A 24,535-nucleotide genomic window follows, 5' to 3' on the forward strand; every position below is an offset into this window, starting at 1 on the left:
TGGTCTCTATTCAGTTGTTTCCCTTGACCAAGGCTGAAACAGGTTAACAGACCTGTCTAGGATGGCACAGCCAACAGCAGACAGAACTGAGCCCCAGCGTCCTGACCCGGTGCCCACTGCTTCCACTTACACCACACAGTGCTGCTGCCACCACACTCAGAGCCACTGAGGGCCCCCTTTGTAATCAACCTCTTGGCTTTGTTTTTTTTTGTGAGGAGATCAGCCCTGTGCTAACATATGCCCATCCTCCTCTTGTTTTGCTGAGGAAGACTGGCCCTGGGCTAACATCGTGCCCATCTTCCTCCACTTTATGTGGGACGCCGCCACAGCATAGCTTGCCAAGCAGTGTGTCGGTGCGCGCCCAGGATCCGAACCGGCAAACCCCGGGCCACTGCAGCGGAGCGCACGCACTTAACCGCTTGCACCACTGGGCCGGCCCCCCAACCTCTTGCTTTAAGATATGACTAGATGTGAAAGCCTAGAGAGAACAAAATGCTAGGAAAGGACCTAGGAAGTAGGGTTTTACTCTGATTATTCCAGTCGCAGGGCTTGTTGGCTATTGCCCTCTAAGAACCACTAACACATCCCCCAGCTTGAGAATTTATGGCTTCTTCAAAGGTATTCTGCCACCCATCTCACTTGAGGATTTAATTTGCTATTTCTATCTAAATAAGGGACATAATCTAATTTAATCAAAATCGATCTCTCTCTTTTTTTTTTATCTTTAACCTAAGCTATGGGTAAAGAACAAGACTGTAAGATTTCGGGACACAACTCTTTTGACCAAAATTTAAAGAACTGAGCTCTCAGTCACTTTAACATCTAGTAACGACAGACAGACAGTGTGTACTGACCTGAACATTTGGAACAGCGATACCCAGTACAGGACAACACGTAGCTTCCCAAGCTCATTAATTTCTAGTCAGGTATTTTATCACGCTAGACTCTACAGGAAATACAACTGTCATATGATCCATTTTTGTCAATGACGATTAGAATGGAGCTCTAGTCAAGAAATGAGTGTCACTGGTGTCAAGGCTACTGACCAGCTTAAATCAAATTCAAATGTAGCACTAAGTGTAGCAAAAACTACACAGTATATTTAATGAGTAGACACAGAAATTTGTTTAAAAATAATGCATGCCTAAATTCAAAGTGTAACTTAAATGAAAGAATACCTTGAATAGCTGGGGGACAGATAATCAGTGTCTGATGAAAAGCATCACCACAACCAAAATGAGCAGTTCCGGCCTGCAGAGGAATTCCATGGTGCATAACCGAATGAGCAGATGTGGTTAATGCCTGAAAAAGTCAACGTCCATGGCATTATACAGAGCAGTCTTTTTAATTGCTACACATATGCTTTATAAACAGAATTTAAATGCATTTCTTAAAATCATAATTCCACGATAAAAATGCACCCAGAAACCGATTTCACTGAACTCTACTTTCTGGAGAGTTGTGGCACTGAGAATGAAAGGTGACAGGAAAAAAATGAATTTGAGTAGATATGTTCCAGTTGTCACCCTGAAATATTAGAGATTTACTAGAACAGCCATAGTGAGACCTCACCAGCACTTAACTTCTAACTGCTGACATGAGATTTCTGTGTATGTCAAAAGCAAAACGAGCAATCATAAAAAAAGAGGAGTAGAAACCACTAACTACTGGAAACTCTTACCTGACTTCTTATTGTGCCAATTTTAGTAAAATTTGCTGTCAGATTAGTGGTACTGCTGGAAGCAACTGGTCTTAAAAGTGACGCTTTATTGTGATTATGTGTGTCACATAAATTTGGGTGGGACTTACAAATATCCATAATATGAAAACAGGACTTTACACTGCAAAAAAAGGGAAAAAGTAGTTGTAATATGATTTTAAATGTTTAGAGTAGTTTAAAATTAATATACATTAATAAAATTTAAAAATTATATCCAAAAGAAAAACATTCCATGACTTGCACTTAATCTGCTTATTTCCAATACTATTTCTACTAGGAAATCCTACAAAATATCGAATTTTATAGCAAGTAAAAGTATATCTTATACTGCAATATTTTTTTAAGACATCAAAAGCAATAGTAAAGAATTTTTGGTTAGCTCACTATAATTTTATGACCCCCTACCATAAATTATTTTTCCTGAATTTCTAGATCTCCATGTCCCTAAATTAATGGTATCAAGTATGTGGTTATCATGTTATTTTCAAAGTGCTTATATATGGAAACCAGCAGACATTTTTAAGTGGGGGGTCAGAGCAGGGAGAGTACTTGGGCTTTATAAAAACACCAATTTTAAGGGTAATCCACAATAATGGTTATGGGTTCATCCCTATACCTTCTTCATTCAGTCTTTCAAAAATATTTAAAGAAGCTGTTTTAAGTCACTCACTTTACTCCCTTCAGCCTATAAAAAAGAGGTCTGGGGTTCAAAGAATTCTCAAGATTTGCCCACAATAACTCTGATACGGCCTTCTCAATTTGAGCATATACTCTTCTCTACTAAACCATAAAAAAACCTCCTTCCCTTCCACAATGCAGAGAAGAGGGGAGAACAGGAAGGCAAACGGTGTGAAGAGAAATTGAAAACAGAGTTTGCAGGACTCAAAAGAGGAAGGAATACTGTTAACACTTCCTTTTATTATATATACGCATGGTTATTAAGGTAAGAATGTCATATAAAAACAAAATCACCCAGTCATTCTCACTCAGTATGGTATTTTGGGAAAAGAACAATGGAATATAATTCAGATTTGCATTCTAGTTCTAAGTCCAGATACTAGTGAACTTGGCCAAGTTAAGCTTAACCTCTTTTGACTCAGTTTACTTATATTTAATGAAGAAATTGAATCATTTTTCTAACACACTGATTTTCTATGAGTCGTATTTTTACTAAGTCGTATTATTATTTCTCCAGAATCATTTTGTAAAGATTTTGAAATAACATACTGGTTGCTATGAGGGAAATCTAGAAGATGTTTCATATTAACAAAAGGATGGTTCAGAGTCTCAGCTGGAGTAATTCTTAAATCTGCATCAATCAGCAACATTTTCTTCAACAGACTAACAAATTCTCTTCTATCAGCTTTCTCAGCCAAAAGATCACTTCCTTCTAAATCCATCACTGTGTTCACCTGAGAAATCAAAATTTCAAGTCATCAAATAAAAATAAGCCATGGAAGGTAGTACATGTTAAAGTTTCACAGTTAAAACAAAATACCACAACAGAGGAAAGAACAGAGAACTACAACTACTTTGAAATAAAAAAGAACGACTGAATTTAACCAATCTTCAAAATGTTTTGAGGTACCAAATAGCATTCAAAGCTGGAAAAGAATTTTTTTTTAACTAAACAAATATGCACTTCCAACAAGATATAAGGAAAAGAAATTTGTTTGCTAGGATTTTTGCTTTTAAAGCAAATACTTTTTTTTTTTTTTTTGGTGAGGAAAATTGGCCCTAAGCTAACATCTGTTGCCAATCTTCCTCTTTTTGCTTGAGGAAGATTGTCCCTGAGCTAACATCTGTGCTAATCTTCCTCTTTTTTTTTTTTTTGGTATTTGGGACGCTGCCACAGCATGGCATGATGAGAAGTGTGTAGGTCCGCACCTGAGATCCGAACCCACCAACCCTGGGACGCCAAAGTGGAGCACAAAAACAACCACTATACCACCGGGCCGGCCCCTAAAGAAAATACTTTTTACTAAAGAACAGGATACCGTAAATTAAATATTTGATAAAGACAAATGCAATTTAGTTCCTGAAAGGTTGAAATCTTAGAATCAATTTCCTTTGAAAAGCTTAAAGACAGCAAGCACTGTATAGTCCTTTAGAAAATGATTAACATGCTTTGGCATCCTTGGCATGCAAGTCTGCCATCTCAAGCATCTAAGACCGACAAATGTGACTGTGGTACTCACATGTACTATATCATCCAGACTGTTGAATATGTACTTTCTGGCTTCTTTGGACTTCATTCCTGTCTCTGCTTCATGCTCTTCTAGTGTCTTATTGAATATATCAAAGCAGGAAAATAATACATTATTACCCATTATTTCTTAATTTTTTATTTCTTTAATTCTGGCACATTTAGTCTAATATATTGAATATTCTAAGGCAAGTAATAGTTTCAAAACAGTAACTATCAAAAATGTATTTTTTAAAAACACAAAAAAATGAGAGGAGCTTGGTTCAGGTCAAAAAATAGTACATATATAACAAACTCCTTAAACAAAATAACTAATTATAAAGTTAATCACTGAGGATTTACTCATTCCCCAAAGATCCTAGGAATAAGTTAAGCACTTGGGCTATGTACTCAGTGGTGAGATTCAGTTCCTGTCCTACAGAGCTTAACAATGTAGAAGTGGGCAGAGAAGATGAAACCCACAACATAAAAGTAATTACATAAAACTTTAAAAACCAGTTAAGATGAGTTAATAATTACGTTGCCAGGTTAAGGAAGGAGCTAAGTTATTCAGAGAGGGCTTTCCCTGTTAAACAAAAAAAAAAGAGGGAGGGTAAAAAATGAAAATTCAAAAGAAGGAAGAAATGCAATAAAATAAAGATAGGCATGGAAGGCATTACCCACGCTTATGAGGCATCTTAGAAAAACGTTTTTCTAAATACTTTTTTATGAATTACCTTTAATCTCCAACCAGAATGAGAAATATCTGTTTCTCTGCAAAAAAATCTTGTGGATTTCGTACCCATATTTAACAACTGCTCTCCTGGCAAACCTTGAGTCTGAGAAATGTAACGAATCTGAAAAATAATTTATAAAACAGAAAAGTTTATTCTTTCATGCACTAGATATTAACTGAACATTGATTATATATTAGACACTAAGCTAGATGTTAGGTCAAGAATTAACTGATGTACTCTGTGCCCTCAAGAAATTCACAGTCTAGTGGGAAATACACAAGTAAACGATTACAATACAGTGTTAAAAGTACCATAATAAACACATGCTTTATGGAAACACAGAGACAGGACACCTAAAATAATTGTAGTCACATGAAGTTCCAGAAGAGGCGATGCTCAAGGTGGGTCTTAAAGGACAATCAGGAGTTCGTGAGCCCTGGAGGAGTGGGGAAAACCTGATCTATTAGGATTTATGTTAAGGTTACAATTTGAGTAAATATGGAAAATCAAGAGAAAATACCCACACATTCACAGAGCCTGGAAGCACAGAGATTTGCCAAGGGAAAAATGGCAAGAGATGAAATTAAACTAGCAGGCGAAGGGTTTCATCAGTAGTCTAGGAAGTCTGGATTTTACTCCAGGAGGTAATAATGGGAAACCAGTGGAGAAATCTAGACAGAAAACTGACAAGTTGTTTCTAAAGTAATGTCTAAGAGTGGGGAGAGGACAAGGCCGCAGGAGGCTGAGGCGGCCTGAACTCAGAGACTGAGCAGGGACAAGAGGCAGCAGTGGATTCAAGAGAGACTCAGCCTGACGAGGGCCTGGTGAATTACGACCGTGGCAGCTTTGGAAGGACACGTGTATGTCACTGGCATAGGTACGGCTCAGTCAGTAGAGGAAGAGCTCGCTCAGGAGGGTAATGAAAACCTCAGGGCCTCTGAACCTAATATCCTTCTGTTTAGAACACTCTTCCCCAGGCATCTGCATGCTCATCTTCTACCTTCCTCGGCTCTCAGCCCCAACGTCACCTTAGTCATGGGGCCTTTCACGACCCACCAACAAATAACAAGCAGCTCTCTCCTCCTTAGCTACCCTCATCTTCCTCATTCTGTTGTATTTTGCTCCATCATGCTTTTACCATCTGATATTCTGTACGTGTGCTTTCTATTTTCTTACTCTGTTCCCCCTTAGAATGTAAGTGTTATGAAGGGAAGGGCTTTGTTCTGTTGACTTACATGTGCAACCCATGACAGTGGCTGGTACACAGCAGGCCCTCAAATATCTGTCCCCCAACTTAATAACCGGATAGCACAGGGAATAAACAGAGGCTTAACTCCTCCAAACTGAGTTTGAGAACACAGGACTCTTTTTTCTTTTTTTAACCTCAAGGACTCTGCTGTATCGGTCAGTCCCCCCTCTCCTGCATCTTCCATTTCCTCCTCTGTGAGATCGTTTCCCTCAATCTACAAAATTGTTTAATACCTTCTATCCTCCAAAAAAATAATCTTCAACTATGTAAAACTCTTTCTTCTCTCATTCAGTTAAGAGTCTTAAAATAGTTGCCTATATTTTGTTTCTCATTCTCACTTCAATACACCACAATCTGAATTTACTATCACTCCCACAATATGGTACTAAGAGAAGTAACGGCCTTTAACAACTGACACATTTAATAGTCACATATAAATCCTTATTTTACTTTGATACTATTGGCTATTACCTTTTTACTTATAAACCCTGTTCTCTCACTTTCCACATCATCACTGTTTTCTAGCTCTCCTCCTGCTCGACACTCTTTCCCTTCCCCCCCTCCACCTCTTCACTCTCTGACATGTGTTCCAGAGCTTTCTCTGTCCTTTCCCTCTACAAGCCCCACGTGCCCAGTTTCATCTCTAAACCTGTATCTATTTATCTCCAGCTCTGGAATTGTAGATCCAACTGCTTACTGAAACTCTCCACTTGGCTAGCCTTTAGGTACCTCAAGATGAACACACCCTCACCTGATCTTCCCTTAAACCTGTTAATCCTGAGGTGTTTCCCCCTTTCATGAAGAGCAGCACCAACCACCCAAATTAGAAACCTGACGTTTATGCCCGACAAGTACCTCTCCCTCATCCCCTCCCCTCAACACCCAAAACCCTCCCAATTTTACCTCATTAGTATGTTTCGTAACTGTCCCTCCTCTCCACCCCTGTGTCAGGTCTTCCTCAATTCTGCTACACAATTTCACAAGCCTCCAGGTTAGTCTACCTGCCTCCCTCGTGACCCCATCCACTCACACCCAATTCACTACTCACATGGTAACAGCCATTTTGGTAAAATGTAAATCTGACTTACTCTGTGTATAAAACTACTTTACTGCCTGTGAGACAGACTCCAGACCTCTACCCCCGGCGTCCAGGCCCTCCAGCTTCAGCTCTGCCCTGCTCTTCACATGTTCCTGTACTCAGCCCCACCTAGCACTGTGCTCAACTCCCATGGGCTCATTCCTCTTGCCAAGATGGCTCTCTGACTCCTGCTTATCAATGTCGCTGTGCCCCACCCCCATTTCACCAAATCCCAGTGACAAATTTTTACTGTTCCTCCTTCAAGACCCAATTCAAGAACTTTGTCGAGCTGTGCCTAACCATCCCAAACACAGGTGATCACTCCTCTGTGCCACCACCACACCTAGAGCATAACAATTTCAGTGCATTTATAACACCGTATCACAACTATTTTTTACATGTCTGTTTTCCTCACTAGACTGTGAGCCCCCTGACAATAGTCTAGGTTTATCCAGATTTGTATCTCCAATTTTACATGGAATGATAACTAAAATCTCCACCCTACTAATTAGTTTCATTTCATTAAAGTGCAGTACCTTCCCCTCACCGTACATCCCCCAGGTGGAAAACTTCCTTAAGTTTTATGGAAACAGACAGTGAACAGAAAGGTACTAAGAGTTCAGTACCTAGATGCTATACCAGAGTCTCTTGGGTGGTAGAAAAGATGTTCAACAATTCAACTTCAACAAACACACGGAGCATTTATCACGTGTCAGATGCTAAAGATATGCAGATGAATAAAATATGGTGCCAATCTTCAAAAGCATATAATTCAGTAGAACAGATAAATATTTAAGCACATAATCTGCAATTAAGCTAGGAAGTGCCATTGCGAAGAAGAAAACAAGGTGCTAGAAAAGCACAGAGAATAGAGAATTAATGTATCTTAGACACTGTTTTGGCACTGAAAGAAACAAAAAAAGTGGCAAGTGAACTTGTGAGTTTATTTTTGGTCATAATGCCCACCACCCAGTCTTTTGAAGAGAAACTGTTGCATCTATAACCCCTGATATATGAAGCAACCCACCCTTTGCTTCCCCTATCCACAGCGGATGAAAGGTGTGGACTGGACTCAAAAGCACTTACTGCATAAATTCGCCTTGTGAACTCACCTAGAAATAAGCTAAGCATATCAGATTAACGATGTCAGGAATGGGGACTAAGAAACACCAATTACTGTTGGGAGATGAGCTGAAGGGTTATAAGGTAGAGCTGGAGTGCAATGGCCACGTTAACCTAACTAAAGTGAAGAGCGAGCAGATTCTGAGTAGCAAGTTGGAGTCAGAAGAGATAAAAGCACCTGAAGAACAGCTGAGGCACACTTATGACCCAGCACCAGGTGAAGTTCCACAGTGCCTGCAGATTCCTCGAAGTGCTGCCTCGAATCCCAAAGCACCTCTAACTCCAGACTTCACAAAATCTAGTCATATCATAGCTCTATTCTTGGATTTTTGTGGAAGTCCACACACAAATATTAGTGACCTTTTACTTGAGCCAGCTTGAGAAGGTCTCTTTGCAACACGAATAGCCTGACAAAACAGAATTCTTTAAAGATTCCCACCCCTTGCCCTGGAGTTGACACAGTAAACTTTATTTCTCCTACATAAGATAGGTTTGAAATTACCAAGTATGATAATTTGAATATAAATTCAGACTTCACTGTTCTGGATAAAGTTCTACCTAAACTCCAACAAACATTTTGCAAGAACAATCAACATTTACCAAGTAAATTACTGTCCATCTATCCACAAAAATATTATAATTCCCTAGAACGTTTTTTATAATTCCTGGTAAATATAGTTAAATCCAGCACATGGAACACTAATAAGACAGTGTACCTACAACGAAGACAGGCAGAGACCCAAGCGCAGTGCCCATGCGCAGGGCAGCCTTCTGTAAACACACACATTAGACACGGTTGTGCTCAAATGGAAATGAAATGCACATATGAGCAAATATGACCTGTGAGAAATTCTCCACACAGTCAGTACCTACTTAAGAATCCAAAATTCAAAGAGGAAATTGCCTTGGAAAGGCTTTAAGAGATGATAAAGATGATTAAAGGGCTGAACACAAACTCCACAATGAAGAATTAAAATAATCTGAATATTTTTTCCTGGTGACTCAAATTTGGCTTTTAAGTATATAACAATTATAGGTCTACTATTAACTCTTTTTCACCTCCTTTGGAAAAGACCAATATTGCATTAGAAGGTTAAATAAAGGGTGAACATAAGACATACCAACAAGAGTTAAAAAAGAGATGTTACAATATATTTCATAGGAAGTCTTTACTTTTGTAAATGTCCCATGTACACTTGAGAAGTGGGTATTCTGTAGTTTTGAGTGTAGTATTGGGTGTAGTGCACTATATCTGTGTCACTGGCAACTTGGTTAATCATGTTCAAACTCTATATTTTCACTGACTTTTTTCTATCTACTTGCTTTTATCAATTATTGAAAGAAATATGCTAAAATCTCATTATGATTGTGGGTTTGTCTATTTCTATTTTTGGGTCTGTCAATTTTAGATTTATATTATTCTGAAGCTGTTACTAGAGGTATAAAATATACAACTGTTAGGTTTTCACGTTGAACTGAATTTTCCAAACTAACTGGCTGAGCTTCTCCTCTTTAAAAATAATACTGATTTGCTTGTAATATAAGAACACTCCTGTTGTTAAAAGCAATGTTATAAAACAAAAGCAAAACAGAAAGAAAAGAATATCTTTTCACAACACAACATCCTGAGAAATAAATATTTGTACAAAATGTTATCCTGGGACAAAACGATAGAGGAGCATAAGCTGCTGGATGCTTCCCTGGCACTCAAGTCTGGAAACAGAGTACTAATAACAGAGGTTGATGGATTTGAGAAGCTAATAAGACGACTGTGAAAACCTCTTGGAGCGACAGCAGACTGACAGTGGTGAGGGGGAGTGGGGTCTGGAAGAGGACCAGGGACTGAGGACAGAAGGAACAGGGCTTAGTCGGTCCCATTCTGCCTGGAGAGAGTCCTCCTCCTGAGCAATGCAGGGTGGGCCACTGCTAAGACCAGTGCTTCTGGGTTCAGACTGCCTGTGCTACACTCTTGGGCAAGTCATTTAACTTCCCCACACTTGGTTTCCTCGTCTGTAAAACAGAGGCAATAGCAGCACGTACCTCACAGGGATGTTGTGAGCAGTAAATGAGTTCAAGTCCAGTGTTAATAAGAACAGCTCATGGCACATAGAAGAGCTCACTAAGTATTAATTAGTAACATTACTACTGCCCACTGTACTGCCATTGTAAGGCAAAAAATAAATTAAAAAATAAAATAGCAACAACATCCCAATTGGGTGTCCAAGTATATCAGGGCAGCTAATGCCTGGAATAGGAGAGATAACGGAGAGGCATACCCTACTGACAGCCTTTTCACATCCTAATTAGATGATCATAATCCAGGGAGCTGGGAAAATCTATGAAATTCAACGACATTAATAGACTAAAGTAAAAAACAACCAAGGAAACACTTACGTGAACATTTTAATAGATGCAAAAAAGCATTTGAGGGCCAGCCCTGGTGGCCTGGTGGTTAAGTTCAGTGTGCTCCGCTTCGGCGGCCTGGTTCCGTTCCCAGGCGCAGACCTACACCACTCGGTGGTCATGCTGTGGTGGTGGCCCACATACAAAACAGAGGAAGACTGGCTACAGATGTTAGCTAGGGGCGAATCTTCCTCAGCAAAAAAGAGGAAGATTGGCAACAGATGTTAACTCAGGACGAATCTCCCTCGGGGGCGGGGGGGGGGGGGGATGTGAGAGTCCAAAATCAATTTAAGATAAAAAAAAAAAAAACTTAGAAAATTAGGGATAGAAGGGAGCTCCCTCATCTTGAAAACAGACATTTATCAAAACCTATATAGGGAATATTATATTTGAACATAAGTATCAAGTCTAAGAGTAGGAGCAAAACAAGGATGCTCACACCATCACTCCTATTCATTTGCATTCATATATTTTGGAAAATTACTTTTAAAACACTGAATTGATAACTGTATAACTATTGATGCTATATACTAATAACTTTCTTCATTTACTGTACCCCTTTAGAAATAAGTAATATACATTCTGAAAATATTGTTAATCTGGATCAGATAACACCTGTTCCCAATTTTTTAAAAAACTGTCTATTATAGACTTTAGAAAACCAGTTTTGGCCAGGGCTTTGTCTTAAATTACCATTGTGACTTCTGACAAGTCATTTCATTTTTCTGGGCCTCGGTTTTCTCCTTTATAAAATGGGAAGGGGCAGTAACTAGATAATCTGTAAGGTCTTCTTCAGTGCTAATATCAGTTGTCCAAGAATAGAAGTGTCAAGTCCAAATCCAGGGTAGGATAGCAAATGGACTTGAAGTTGCCACTAGATGGTGTCCTGCTCCAGGGTATTATGTGTGTCATAAACCGTAGTCCATAGGGCCAAAGGTCTCCTCTAGCATTTGACTGGAACTTCAGTACTTCAGCAGCTAAGGGGTTATGGGCTCTCCAATGAGATCACCAACTCTTTCAAAACTAGCAATAGTCTAGTATCTGCATCAAGGTTAGTGGTTGGGAAAAAGCTGAAAGAATCCAGGATGTATGGAAAATTTTACAGGAACTGTTTTTGAAGAGGTGGGCTGAACATGGAGGGCACGGTAGAGAATACAGGAAAACTGGCCTAAGAGAGAAGGCTTACGGTAGAAAGTCATTGGAAGAAGCTAAGAGATTAAAGTTTTGTTTTGTTTTTTTTTTTAAAGATTTTATTTATTTTATTTTTCCCCCCAAAGCCCCAGTGGATAGTTGTATGTCGTAGCTGCACATCCTTCTAGTTGCTGTATGCGGGACTCGGCCTCAGGATGAACGGAGAAGTGGTGCCTCGATGCGCACCCGGGATCCGAACCCGGGCCACCAGCATCGCAGCGCGCGCACTTAACCACCAAGCCACAGGGCCGGCCCTAAGAGATTAAAGTTAATGATAACATCTAATGTTACCTAAATGTTCTACTTTTTCATGCTTAAAAGTTAAATATTATATGTAACCATTTTGTTAATTTTGACTAACACTTTTCACTAAAATATGAGTTGAATATGTATGTATCTTTCTAAGAAAGGAGATGCTATTAAACTCTTTCAAATAATAGTGAATAACAATTACTCCAAAAAAGAAACTTGGTATTAAAAACCAAGAAAATAGCAAACAACATTGTCTAATACCTTAAATGAATGTACCCGAAAACTATCGTGAAAAGTGTTTAATGAGGTGATTCGCCAGATTCTACTGAGAATCATTTAAATCATTTAAATAATGTTAACCTAGACTTTAGCACCATTCAAAAACAGCTAAAACTACTAAAGAGGGTTTAGGTCACTGAGGTACTTAAAACCAATAATGGTTGATGGTCTAAGACCAGTAGTTATGATGCCTTTCGTCCTCCGGAGAGGCTGATGTTTCATCCATCATCAAAATCTGTCACCCGAGCAGAGCACTATTATTTAAATGGACATAATCCAACCCTTTATATGTCTATAATATAAAAATGATACAAAAAATTCTCCCAAGAGTTTTACAAAACTGGTTTTGCGGCCTGTGGATTGTAATTTTGTTTATGAAAACTTACTTCAGTTGTTGTAAAAGAGTTTTTAAAAACCAAATACAGTTTTGAGATCTTGAATTTAAATTTCCATAAGATCCCAGGTTTAGACATTTTATTTTTAAAAGATTTTCACAAGTATTGTATACCTGGGAAATGCATTCCTATAAGCCCATTATTTTTCTTTACATTAACCAGTTCTACTAGATTATCATGACAGTTCTGTTACCTGGTCATACTCCAAGGCTCCTGGGTAGAGCGGCCATCCAAGGAATAATTCTGCAATCACACATCCCAATGACCACATGTCTATGGCTTCACAAAACGGCAACCCCAATATAATCTCTGGAGCTCTGAAATTAAAACATCAGAGTGGTTTTCATCTGACATTCTAAGAAAATTTACTAAAATGACAACAAAATCACCTTCTATTTATAGTAACTGTTCACTTTTCAGAACTCTTTGACACCTAGCCATAATCCCGAATTAATCTTAAAAAAGTGCTATGAGTACATCACTATAATAAAATCTCTGTACTTAATCTTTACAGTTTTATTAACTTAATATTAAAAAAAGGAAAAAGTGTAGAACTTGTTTTTTAGACTATAGCAGATCAGAAATAGCACACTAGAAAGAACTGGCAAACTATTAAATACATGCACCATGACATCAACAGACTGAAAACCAGACACGGAGAGAGATAAGACGAAAACAAAACAAAACTCCAAAGGCTAAAAGTGGATCTAGACCTAGATATTACTTCAGAACACAAAAATAAATATTCATATAATTAGGGCTATAAGTCACCCAAAAGCAACAAGACCAAGTTCAATGTATTCTGCTTTAAAAGGCAGAAAAGTACGGGATACATCAAAACACTTAAAAAGCATCATAGCACCTGAAGAGCTCTGATTATCTGGAAATATATTCCAGGAAAGATGACATTCCCAGATAAATTATGCTGCTACTTCACATGAGTTTTCCACGAGAAGATTAACATTCTAAGAGAGACTTTGGATCTAGCTATGGAATTCCAGAGTAAGTCATACGTAGTTATCCTCAAATTTCCAGAGAAGTTGTAAGAACAGTACAATGAAGATTTTTTTTAGTGAACCACTTGAGAGTCATTTGCCAAATAACCATCAACTTTGTATTTCCTACAAACAAGAATATTCTCCTACATAACACAATACAATCATCAAAATCAGGAAATGAACACTGATAATACATCTCCACCATCTAAGCCTCAGACTCTAAGTTTGGCCAAGTATACTAATAATGTCCTTTATAGCAAAAGGATCCAATTCAGAATCATGCATTGCATTTAGTTGTCATCTCTTTTAGTCTTTTTCAATAAGGAATAGTTCCTCAAGTCTTTCCTTGATTTCTATGACCTTGGCATAAGACACTACAGGCCAGTTACTTGTAGAATGTCCCTCAGTGTGGGTCTGTCTGATGTTTCCTCACCATTAGACCCGGGTTATAAATCTCTAAGAGGAATATTACTGAGTGACGTTTCTTCTCATTGTACGCTATCAGGTGGCATACAATTTTGATTTGTCCTGTTACCAATGATGTTCACTGTGGTGACTTGACTTAACATGATGTCTGCTAGATATCTCCATTATCAGTTCTTCCTTTCCCTCTGTAAGTATTTTGTGGGGTTTCAATTTGAGATTATATGAATAATCCATTCCCTATCAAACTTTCAGTTTATTCATTTATTTATCTATGTGAGTAGATTACTGGACTCCTATTTTATTCAATTTGTTATAATCCATTACAATTGTTATTTATTTTGATACTCTAATTTTCCCAGACCTGACCAGTAGGAACTCCCTCAATGAGCTATGGGTCCTAATTACTATTGGGATGGCACTGTTCTCAGAATCTCTCAACATACACAGCATAAACAGTTACACAAAATAAGCTTTCTGCTAATTTCTTTGACTGAGAGTGCTGATTGTCATTGTCTCCTGAGGCAGTGGTTCTCAATCTTGGTTGCACATCACGATCACTTGGTTCTGGCCACACCCCATACCAATTAAATCAGAAACTCTGGGGATGAGACTTGGGCATCACTATTTTTTTTTTTTTTAAAGATTTTATTTATTTATTTTTTCCCCCCAAAGCCCCAGTAGATAGTTGTGTGTCATAGCTGCACATCCTTCCAGTTGCTGTATGTGGGACGCGGCCTCAGCATGGCCGGAGAAGCAGCGCGCCGGTGCGAGCCCGGGATCCGAACTCGGGTCGCCAGCAGTGGAGCGCGCTCACTTAACCACCAAGCCACGGGGCCGGCCCTGGGCATCACTATTTTTTAAAGCTCCCGGGGTGATTCCAATACATGGCCAAAGTTTGAGAACCTAAGACTGGGCCTCAAGTCATTAGACCAATGGGAAGACTAGCCATCTCCTCCCCACAGTTCTTCTGATCAAAGTAAGTTCAAGGGAGAAAAACAAGTTGTTTTCTACCATAGACTTGGGATCTGTCCAGTGACTCTTCTACTCCTGGACATCTCTGCTATAATTAATATATGAGATTCAGTAAGACTCAATCAACACACAAGCATTTGTTAAAAACAAACAAGTGCCACGGGGAGATGCTATGAGGCATAAAAGATCTTTGAAACATAGTTATATAAGGCTTTCATTCTTTTGACAAAATACTTAATAAGCATTTGTATAGACGTATACAGATGAATTATATTCAGATATAATCAAATGCTAAATTGCATTGTAGACAAAGGAAAAAAATAAGTTACACTAACTTATCAAGCTTAAATATTCACAGTATCATACAAAAGACAGAGCAGAGGGAGATCTTATTTTTTCTCACTACTGTATACACAAAACCTAGCAGAGAATATGCACTCAGTAAACATCTCTCAAATAACTCATTCCAGGAGTGACATGAGCAACATGGCGGAGTGAGCCGTTCCCTGTGTCTCTCCCTCTTTGAACTACAACTAAAAGGACTGATCAGCGGAGGATACCCACACAGCACACCAGGATGCCTGAGAGACCCGAGCAGCTGTATATCTGAAGGTGGATGGACTACCACCCGCCGAGGAGGTGGTGGAGATAGGTGAGCACCCTCTGGACCCCAGGCAGCCCAGCGCATGTGTGTGACTACTTTCCTGGCTGGAGCGATCATAGCACCGCTGTGGCCCTGAGGGTGGGAGCGTACCTCAGCGTGACTGTGGAAACAGGTGACGGCAGCCCTGAACCCTCCATGTGATCACTTCCCCATCTAGTGGGGGAGCCCTCAGGGCCACGCAGCCCACAGAGAGCGGCACAGGCTTGGACCCAGTGAGGAAGCCCCGCCCACCAAGCACAAAGGCCAGTGCTACCTACGAGCAGAGAGTGGTTGAGCTGCTGCTCAGGCGAACGAGCTCCCGGCTGCCGTGAACACCCATAGTGCTGCTGTGGCCGCATGGGGGGAAGCGTGTCTCAGCGGGACTGTGAGAGCGGATGGCAGTGGCCCCGAGCCCCCATGTGACCTCTCTTTCATCTAATGGGAGAAACCACAACCCCACCATGGTTCTGGGGAATGGCTTTGGCTCCATCCCAGAGGGGAGGTCCTGCCCACCAAACACAACGGTTGGTGCAACCTAGGAGTGGAGGCTGGCTGAGATCCCAGTCCGGGCGAATAAGCTCCCAGCTGCTGTGAGCACCCATAGTACTGCTGTGGCCCCAAAGGGGGAAGCGTGTCTCGGCAGGACTGTGAGAGCTGGCAGCAGTAGCCCTGAGGCCCCGTGTGACCTCTCTTTCATCTAGTAGGAGAAACCACAACCCCAGTGTGGTCCCAGGGAGCTCCCTTGGTGGTGGGAGCAGAGGGCGGCTGAGATCCCAGTCCTGGCAAACAAACTCCCGGCTGCCATGAACACCCATAGCACTGCTGCGGCCCCCCCCCCGGGGGGGGGGTAGTGTGTCTCAGTGGGACCATGAGAGCAGGTGGCAGTAGCCCTGAGCCCCCATGTGACCACACTCTCGTCTAGTGGGAGAATCCACAATCCCACCCAGTCCCAGGGAGTGGTTTTGGCTTCCCAGAGGGGAAGTCCCGCCCACCAAGTACAATGGCTGGTGTGACCTAGGAGCAGAGGGCAGCTCAGATCCCAGTCCAGGCAAACAAGCTCCCGGCTTCGGTGAACACCCATAGTACCACTGTGGCCCCAAAGCAGGGAGCACAGCTCTGTGGGTCTGTGGGAGCAGGCGGCAGTGGCCCTGAGCCCCCCATGTGACTACTTTCCCATTTGGTGGGAGACCCCACAGGGCCACTGCGATCCCAAGGAGTGACCCAGGCTTGGACAGGCACAGCTGACAGGGATCACGGCAGTGGGTTCAGATTACACAGCTCCTGCCCCCTCAAGTGGCAGCAGGCAGAATCTGCATCCAGAAACTATCACTATGCACCGGCACAAATCCACTCCATCAAATGGTATAAAGAAATTTATTAATACTCCAGACTAGAAGGAAAAAGACAAACACCCAGAAATCAATCCTCAAGTCATGGAAATCTACGATCTAAATGACAAAGAATTCAAGATAGCCATCATAAGAAAACTCAATAAGCTACAAGAGAATTCTGAAAGACAAGTCAATGAAATCAGGAACCAAATTACTGAACAGAGGGAACTCTTCACAAAAGAGATTGAAACTATAAAGAAAAACAAACAGAATTGTTAGAGATGAAAAACAAATGGATGAGATACAGAAAAATCTGGAGTCCTTAAACAACAGGGCTGATAATACGAAGGATCGAATTAGCAATCTGGAAGATAGGAACACAGAAATGCTTCAGATGGAGGAGGAGAGAGAACTTAGACTAAAAAGAAATGAAGAAATTCTCCAAGAAATATCTGACTCAATTAGGAAATGCAACATAAGGATTATAGATATTCCAGAGGGAGAAGAGAGGGGAAAAAGGAGTAAACAGCTTGTTCAAAGAAATAATGAGAACTTCCCAAACCTGGAGACGGAGCTGGAGATTACATGTACAAGAAGCCAACAGGACTCCTAATTACATCAATGTAAAAAGACCTTCTCCAAGGCATATATTAGTAAAGCTGGCAAAAGTCAACGATAAAGAAAAAACATTAAGGGCAGCAAGGCAGAAGAGAATAACCTATAAAGGAAACCCTATCAGGCTTTCAGCGGATTTTTCAGCAGAAACCTTACAGACTAGGAGAGAGTGGAATGATATATTCAAAATATTGAAAGACAAAACTTGCAGCCAAGAATACTATAGCCAGCGAAAATATCCTTCAGATATGATGGAGAAATAAAAACTTTCCCAGATAAACAAAAGCTGAGGGAGTTCATTGCCAGAAGACCCCCCCCTAAAAGATTTGAGATTTGATCAAGAAAGCCCTCATACCTTAAAAAAAAAGAGGGGGTGGTTTTACAAAGCCTTGAGCAAGCAGATAAATAGGCAGACAAAATCAGAAATTGCAACTCTCTATCAGAACAGATTAGCAAACAATTATAACTCTAAACATAAAGGAAATCATCAAAAATAAATATTATCACTTCATTTTAACCACAAATTCACAACACATAACGGAATAAGCTGTGACAACAACAACTCAGAAGGGGAAGAGAAAAGAGATGAAACCTGCTTAGACTAAGGGAACAAGAGGCTATCAGGGAATGGACTATCTCATCTATAAGATCTTTTATACAAACTGCACAGTATTCACTAAACAAAAAATCAGAACAAAGACACAAATGATAAATAAAGAGAAAACCATCATAGAGAGCCACCAAACTGAATTAGCAGTCCAAAATACATGGGACGAGAAACAAGGGAAATACATAACAACTGAAAAACAAGAAATAAAATGGCAGCATCAAGCCCTAATATATCAATAATCACTCCAAATGTAAATGGATTGAATTCCCCAATCAAAAGACATAGAGTGGCTGGCTTGATTAAAAAACAAGACCCAACAATTTGCTGCCTCCAGGAAACACATCTCAGTTCTAAAGACAAACACAGGCTCAGAGTGAAGGGATGGAAGATGATACTCCAATCTAATGGCAAACAAAAGAAAGCAGGTGTTGCCATACTTATATCAGACAAAGTAGACTTCAAGATAAAAAAGTTAATGAGAGACAAAGAGGGGCAATATATAATGATAAAAGGGACACTCTACCAAGAAGACGTAACACTTACAAATATATATGCACCCAACACAGGAGCACCAAAGTACATAAAGCAACTATTAACAAACCTCAAAGGAGATATCAACAACAACACAATAATAGTAGGGGACCTTAACACCCCACTTACATCAATGGATAGCTCATCCAGACAGAAAGTCAATAAGGAAATAGTGGACTTAAATGAAAAACTAGACCAGATGGACTTAACAGATATATAGAGAGTACTCCATCCAAAAAGAACAGATTACACATTCTTCTCAAGAGCGCATGGAACATTCTCAAGGACAGACCATATGTTGGGAAACAAGACAATCCTCTATAAATTTAAGATTGAAATCATAACAAGCATCTTTTCTGACCACAATGCTATGAAACTAGAAATCAACTACAAGAAAAAAGCTGGGAAAGTGACAAAGATGTGGAGACTAAACAACATGCTACTGAACAACCAATGGATCATTGAAGAAATTAAAGGAGAAATCAAAGAATATCTGGCGACAAATGAAAATGAAAATACACCAAACCCTGTCATACGTAGTTATCCTCAAATTTAGAGAGAAGTTGTAAGAACAGTACAATGAAGATTTTTTTTAGTGAACCACTTGAGAGTCATTTGCCAAATAACCATATACTTTGTATTTCCTACAAACAAGAATATTCTCCTACATAACACAATACAATCATCAAAATCAGGAAATGAACACTGATAATACATCTCCACCATCTAACTCATATGAGTAGAAGCAACCCAAGTGTCCCTTGACTGATGATTGGATCAAGAAGATATGGTGTGTGTGTATATATATATGTGTGTGTATATACATATACATATATATACACACATATATATATATAATGGAATACTATTCAGCCATAAAAAAAGACAAAATTGTCCCATTTGCAACAACATGGATGGGCCTGGAGGGTATTATGTTAAACAAAATAAGCCAGAAAGAGAAAGACAAACACTGTATGATCTCACCCATATGTGGAATATAAACCAACACATGGACAGAAAGAAAAAAAAAAAGAAAGAAACTGTTGATCAAAATACAGCTCCTAACTTAGATTTTTTTTTTGGTGAGGAGATCAGCCCTGTGCTAACATCTGCCAATCCTCCTCTTTTTTTTGCTGAGGAAGACTGGCCCTGGGCTAACATCCGTGCCCACCTTCCTCCACTTTATATGGGACACCGCCACAGCATGGCTTGCCAAACAGTGCGTTGGTGTGCACCCGGGATCCGAACCGGCGAACCCCGAGCCACCGCAGCGGAGCACGTGCACTTAACCGCTTGTGCCACCGGGCCGGCCCCGCTCCTAACTTAGTTTTTCTACATAAGAGAATATATCAGTTAGGCCAACATGAACATCTAGTCTGCCCAACAGTTCATTTCTCATTAAACTTACTAAACTAGCATAATGCTGATATACTTCAACTTCTGGTGAGTCCAGTGATAGAACAACCAGGGCTGGTCAAGTCTAGGACTCTGATCAAATAATTTCTGAAATGACAAAGCTAAGGGCCAGAAGCTGATGATTCTGTCAGGTAACGTCACTCAGTAAGACTGAGCGGCAGAGCCATCCAGGCTTCTCTTGATGATATTCCTACACAAGTGCATATCTACACACTTCTCTCTACTTTTTGACAGTAAGAAGATACCAGAGAAATGCAGCACAAACTTGGAAAAGGTCAATAAGTGCTAAACTCAATAAAGACAAATATACTAAAATCAGAACAGTCTTCTCTGAGGTAGGGGAAGATGCAGAAAGCATTTTTTAAAGTAATATTTTATTGAGATATAATTCACATACCATACAATTCACCCACTTAAATGGTACAATTCAAGGGTTTTAGTATATTCATGAAATTGTGCAACCATCACAACAATCAATTTTAGAACATTTTCATCATCCCCCAAAGAAATGCTATATCCATTTGCAGTCACTCCCCATTTCTCTCAAACTCCTCCATCTCTAGTCTACCACAGTCTATTTTCTGTCTCTTTAGATTACCTATACTAGACATTCCACACAAATAGAATCATACAATATGCGGTCTTTTCTGACTGGCTTCTTTCACTTGGCATAATGTTTCCAAGGTTCAACCATGTTGTATCATGTGTCAGCACATCATTTACTTTTATTGCTGAATAGTATTCCATTGCGTGGATATACCACAGTTACTTATCCATCCATCGAGTGATGGACATTTGGGTTGTTTCCGCTTTTTGGCTGTTATGAAAAATGAGAAGTTAACCAAGAGATGCCCTGTCAGCTCACCGGGCTACAGAGCAAGAATACACTCCAGTGCTGAAGAAGTTCAGAGCAGAGAGGCTATACACCAAAAACAAGGACTGTCTCAGACGGAGCTGGCCAGTGTAGGAAGAAAATGCCTTGATGGAATATAAATCCAAAAGGGAAACGAGGGTACTAGTGTTAAAGGAATGACTGACTTCCTACTTTGTTCAATGCAGCGGGCTTTGTGATTGAGTTAATCTTGTGCTACCCCTTTTTCAAACCTGTGGGGGCACTAAAGGAAATAATAAGAACCTTGTGCCCGTATACTGGTGATTCAACATAACAGAGCAGGGATCATGGGTGCAACTTCCTTTGGGCAAATTTGATAACTTTATGCTATACTGGTACTAAAAAATTGGGAAATCTATGGAGAAAAGCTCTGGGAAGACAAATCTTGGAGTCTGGTAAGGAAGCACTGATTGCAAATAACGAAAATCATCTAAATAGAGCTAGCTTTAAACACTCAAGAGTAGACACCTAGCTCTCCCTCTAACTGCAAGTAATTTACCTGAGCCTTGGTATTTTCAATTTTAAAATGGGGTTTTACTGACCTTACATACTTAGAAGATTATCTAAAGCACTAAGTAAAATAATGTTTGTAAATGTAAATCAGTACAGGAGCTGGCCCCCAGCTTAGTGGTTAAAGTTCCACATGCTCCACTTCGGCACCCTGGGTTTGCGGGTCTGGATCCCAGTTGTGGACCTACACCACTCATCAGCCATGCTGAGGCAGCGACCCACTACAAAATAGAGGAAGACTGGCACAGCTGTTAGCTCAGGGCTAGTCTCCCTCAAAAAAAAAACAGTATATACATTCCCCTGATTTATTCATAGTCCTACCATCCTACTCCCCACCTCCTCTCTGCTCAAACCACCACCCTCTCCCCGATCCTCATTCCTGATTGTTGTCCTTGCATCCTACTTTACTGAAAAAAACAGACTTAATTTGAAAAAAACTTCCACATTCTCACCACCACATCTACTAGCCCACTTGCATCTGTCAGTGCTTCTATCTAAGGCACCCATGCTCACTTACTGAAGTACTGTACATCACTCCACCAATTTCCCACTCTCTCATCACCAGTCTCTCTCTCTCTCTCTCTCTCTCTATATATATATATATATATATATACAGGACCATCCCACAGCTCCCATCTTGGAAAAAAAAAGAAAAAGAAAAAACTCTCGTTTATACACTCTCCTTCCGGCCTCTCCCCTGTCTCTGTTCCCGTTTACGCAAGACCTTCTTGAAAGCATTGTTGAGAAATGCCGCCTCCAATTTTCCCCATCTTGACCTCGCTCTAATCTGGTTTCATTACCCAGTAGTTCCAGCAGAGCAGCTCCTGTCAAGGTCACCGTCAGCCCCGCACTGCCACACCCTCCACTTACCTGACCTGCAGTGCTTGCCACGCCTGGCGATGCTCTCTGGCTTTAGACATTGTCTACCTCTGACTTCTGGGACAACACTCTTTGTTCTCCTCTTTACCTCACTAGCCCTCCCTTCTCAGATTCCTTTCCATTTCCATCTTATTTCCACAACCTTTCAATTTTGGAGTGCCCCAAGACTCAGTCCTTGGATATCTATCTTCTCCAGCGACATACATTTCCCTTAGGTGATCTTATCCAACCATACAGTTTTAAATGCCACCTCTTTTTTTCCTTTCTTGCTGAGGAAGACTGGCCCTGAGCTAACATCTGTTGCCAATCTTCCTCTAGTTTGTATGTGGGTTGCCACCACAGCATGGCTGCTGACAAGTGGTATAGGTCTGCGCCTGGGGACCAAACCCGGGCCACCAAAGTGGAGTGTGTCGACCATAACCACTAGGCCACCAGGCTGGCCCCTCCACCTCTATTCTTAAGACTTCCAAATATGTATCTCCATCTCTCTTCTTAACTCCAGACCTACATATCCAACTGTCTACTCAACATCTCTTCTTGAATGTCTGTTAGATATCTCAAACTGAATATGTTCAAAAAGAACTCCTAATTCCCCGCTCCCCACTCCTCCCCCAGCTTTCCCCATCTCAGGAAATGATTACTCTATCCTTCTAGTTTCTCAGACCCTTAATCTGGGCTAATCAAACCTGACTCTTCTCTCTCTCTCACTTCCCACATCTATCAGCAAATCCCATTGACAAAACAGACCCAGAATGTGACCATTTGCTCCACTTTGACTGACACCACCCTAATCCAAGCCACCATCATCTCTCATCTGGATTACTGCAAGAGCTGCTGAACTGTTCTTGCTTCTGTCCCTGTCTTCTGCCATCTATTCTCAACCACGCAGCCAGAGTGACCCATTCAATTCACAAGTCAGACCATGTCACTCTTCTCTTCAAAATCCCCCAACAGCTTCCTATCTCAGATAAAGTCACATTCCTTACAAAGGCTGACAAGGTCATACATGATTCAGCCCTTAGCTACATCTAATCTTTCTTACCATTATCCCACTTGCTTGCTCTCATCCACCCACACTGGTCTCCTTACTGTTTCTAACCATAGTTCCTGCCTCAAAACCTTCACACTTATCTAGGAGAAGAAGGCCCAGGCAGAGGGAACAGCAGGACTTGATCCTTCACTCTTCGCGTTTCTGCTCAAAAATCATCGTATTAGAAAGGCCTCCCCTGGGCCAGCCCGTGCGGCCCGGGTTCGGATCCTGGGTGTGCACTGATGCACCGCTTCTCCGGCCATGCTGAGGCCACGTCCCACATACAGCAACTAGAAGGGTGTGCAACTGTGACATACAACTATCTACTGGGGCTTTGGGGAAAAATAAATAAATAAAATTATAAAAAAAAAAAAAAAGAAAAAGAAAGGCCTCCCCTGACCCTGGCCAACACCTACACTTACCTCCCCTCCTTTATCTTGCTTTAGTGTTCTCTACAGTACTTGTCACCAACTGATAATATGTCTGCTTATTTCCTATTTTCCCCTCCCCCACCAGAATATAAATTTCACGAGTGCAGGAACTTTAATATTTCTTTTGTGTGTGTGTGTGTGTGAGGGAGATCAGCCCTGAGCTAACATCCATGATAATCCTCCTCTTTTTGCTGAGGAAGACCAGCTCTGACCTAACATTTATTGCCAATCCTCCTCCATTTTTTTTCCCCCCAAAGCCCCAGTAGATAGTTGTATGTCATAGTTGCAAATCCTTCTGGTTGCTGTATGTGGGACACGGCCTCAGCATGGTCGGTGTGTGCCCGGGATCTGAACCCAGGCCGCCAGTAGCGGAGCGCGCCCACTTAACTGCTAAACCATGGGGCTGGCCCAGGAACTTTAATATTTCAATGCTATATTCCCAGCACTGAGAACACTGCCTGGCACGTACATTCATTCATTCATTCGGGAATGCTAAAAATATCTTTGTTAAATCAAACACATCAGCCAAACACGTATCAAGCCAAAACACTTTTACATGCTAGCCACTGTGCATTTGCAACAATTGAAATGTTCTGACTACATAATAAAAACAAACACCATTTACTGAACTTAATGATGG

The 24,535-nt window shown here is 40.6% G+C and overlaps 1 protein-coding gene across 5 annotated transcripts in view; it reads right to left on the bottom strand.

Moving 5' to 3' along the window:
• HIPK3 (homeodomain interacting protein kinase 3) overlaps positions 1-24,535 on the bottom strand; it is a 96,285-nt gene that overhangs the window by 13,032 nt on the left and 58,718 nt on the right. For all 5 annotated transcript variants that reach the window (XM_087423162.1, XM_087423160.1, XM_087423161.1 and 2 more), the window contains 6 exons: positions 12,805-12,928; positions 4,643-4,762; positions 3,919-4,005; positions 2,948-3,132; positions 1,682-1,841; positions 1,179-1,302 (listed from right to left, as the gene is read on the bottom strand). In XM_087423162.1, the coding sequence (XP_087279288.1) occupies positions 1,179-1,302; positions 1,682-1,841; positions 2,948-3,132; positions 3,919-4,005; positions 4,643-4,762; positions 12,805-12,928 (800 nt within the window). The remainder of the gene's footprint in view (positions 1-1,178; positions 1,303-1,681; positions 1,842-2,947; positions 3,133-3,918; positions 4,006-4,642; positions 4,763-12,804; positions 12,929-24,535) is intronic.

This window comes from Ceratotherium simum, chromosome 34, assembly GCF_057802395.1.
Source record: "Ceratotherium simum simum isolate JZ-2026a chromosome 34, ASM5780239v1, whole genome shotgun sequence".
Taxonomy (NCBI): Eukaryota; Metazoa; Chordata; class Mammalia; order Perissodactyla; family Rhinocerotidae; genus Ceratotherium; species Ceratotherium simum.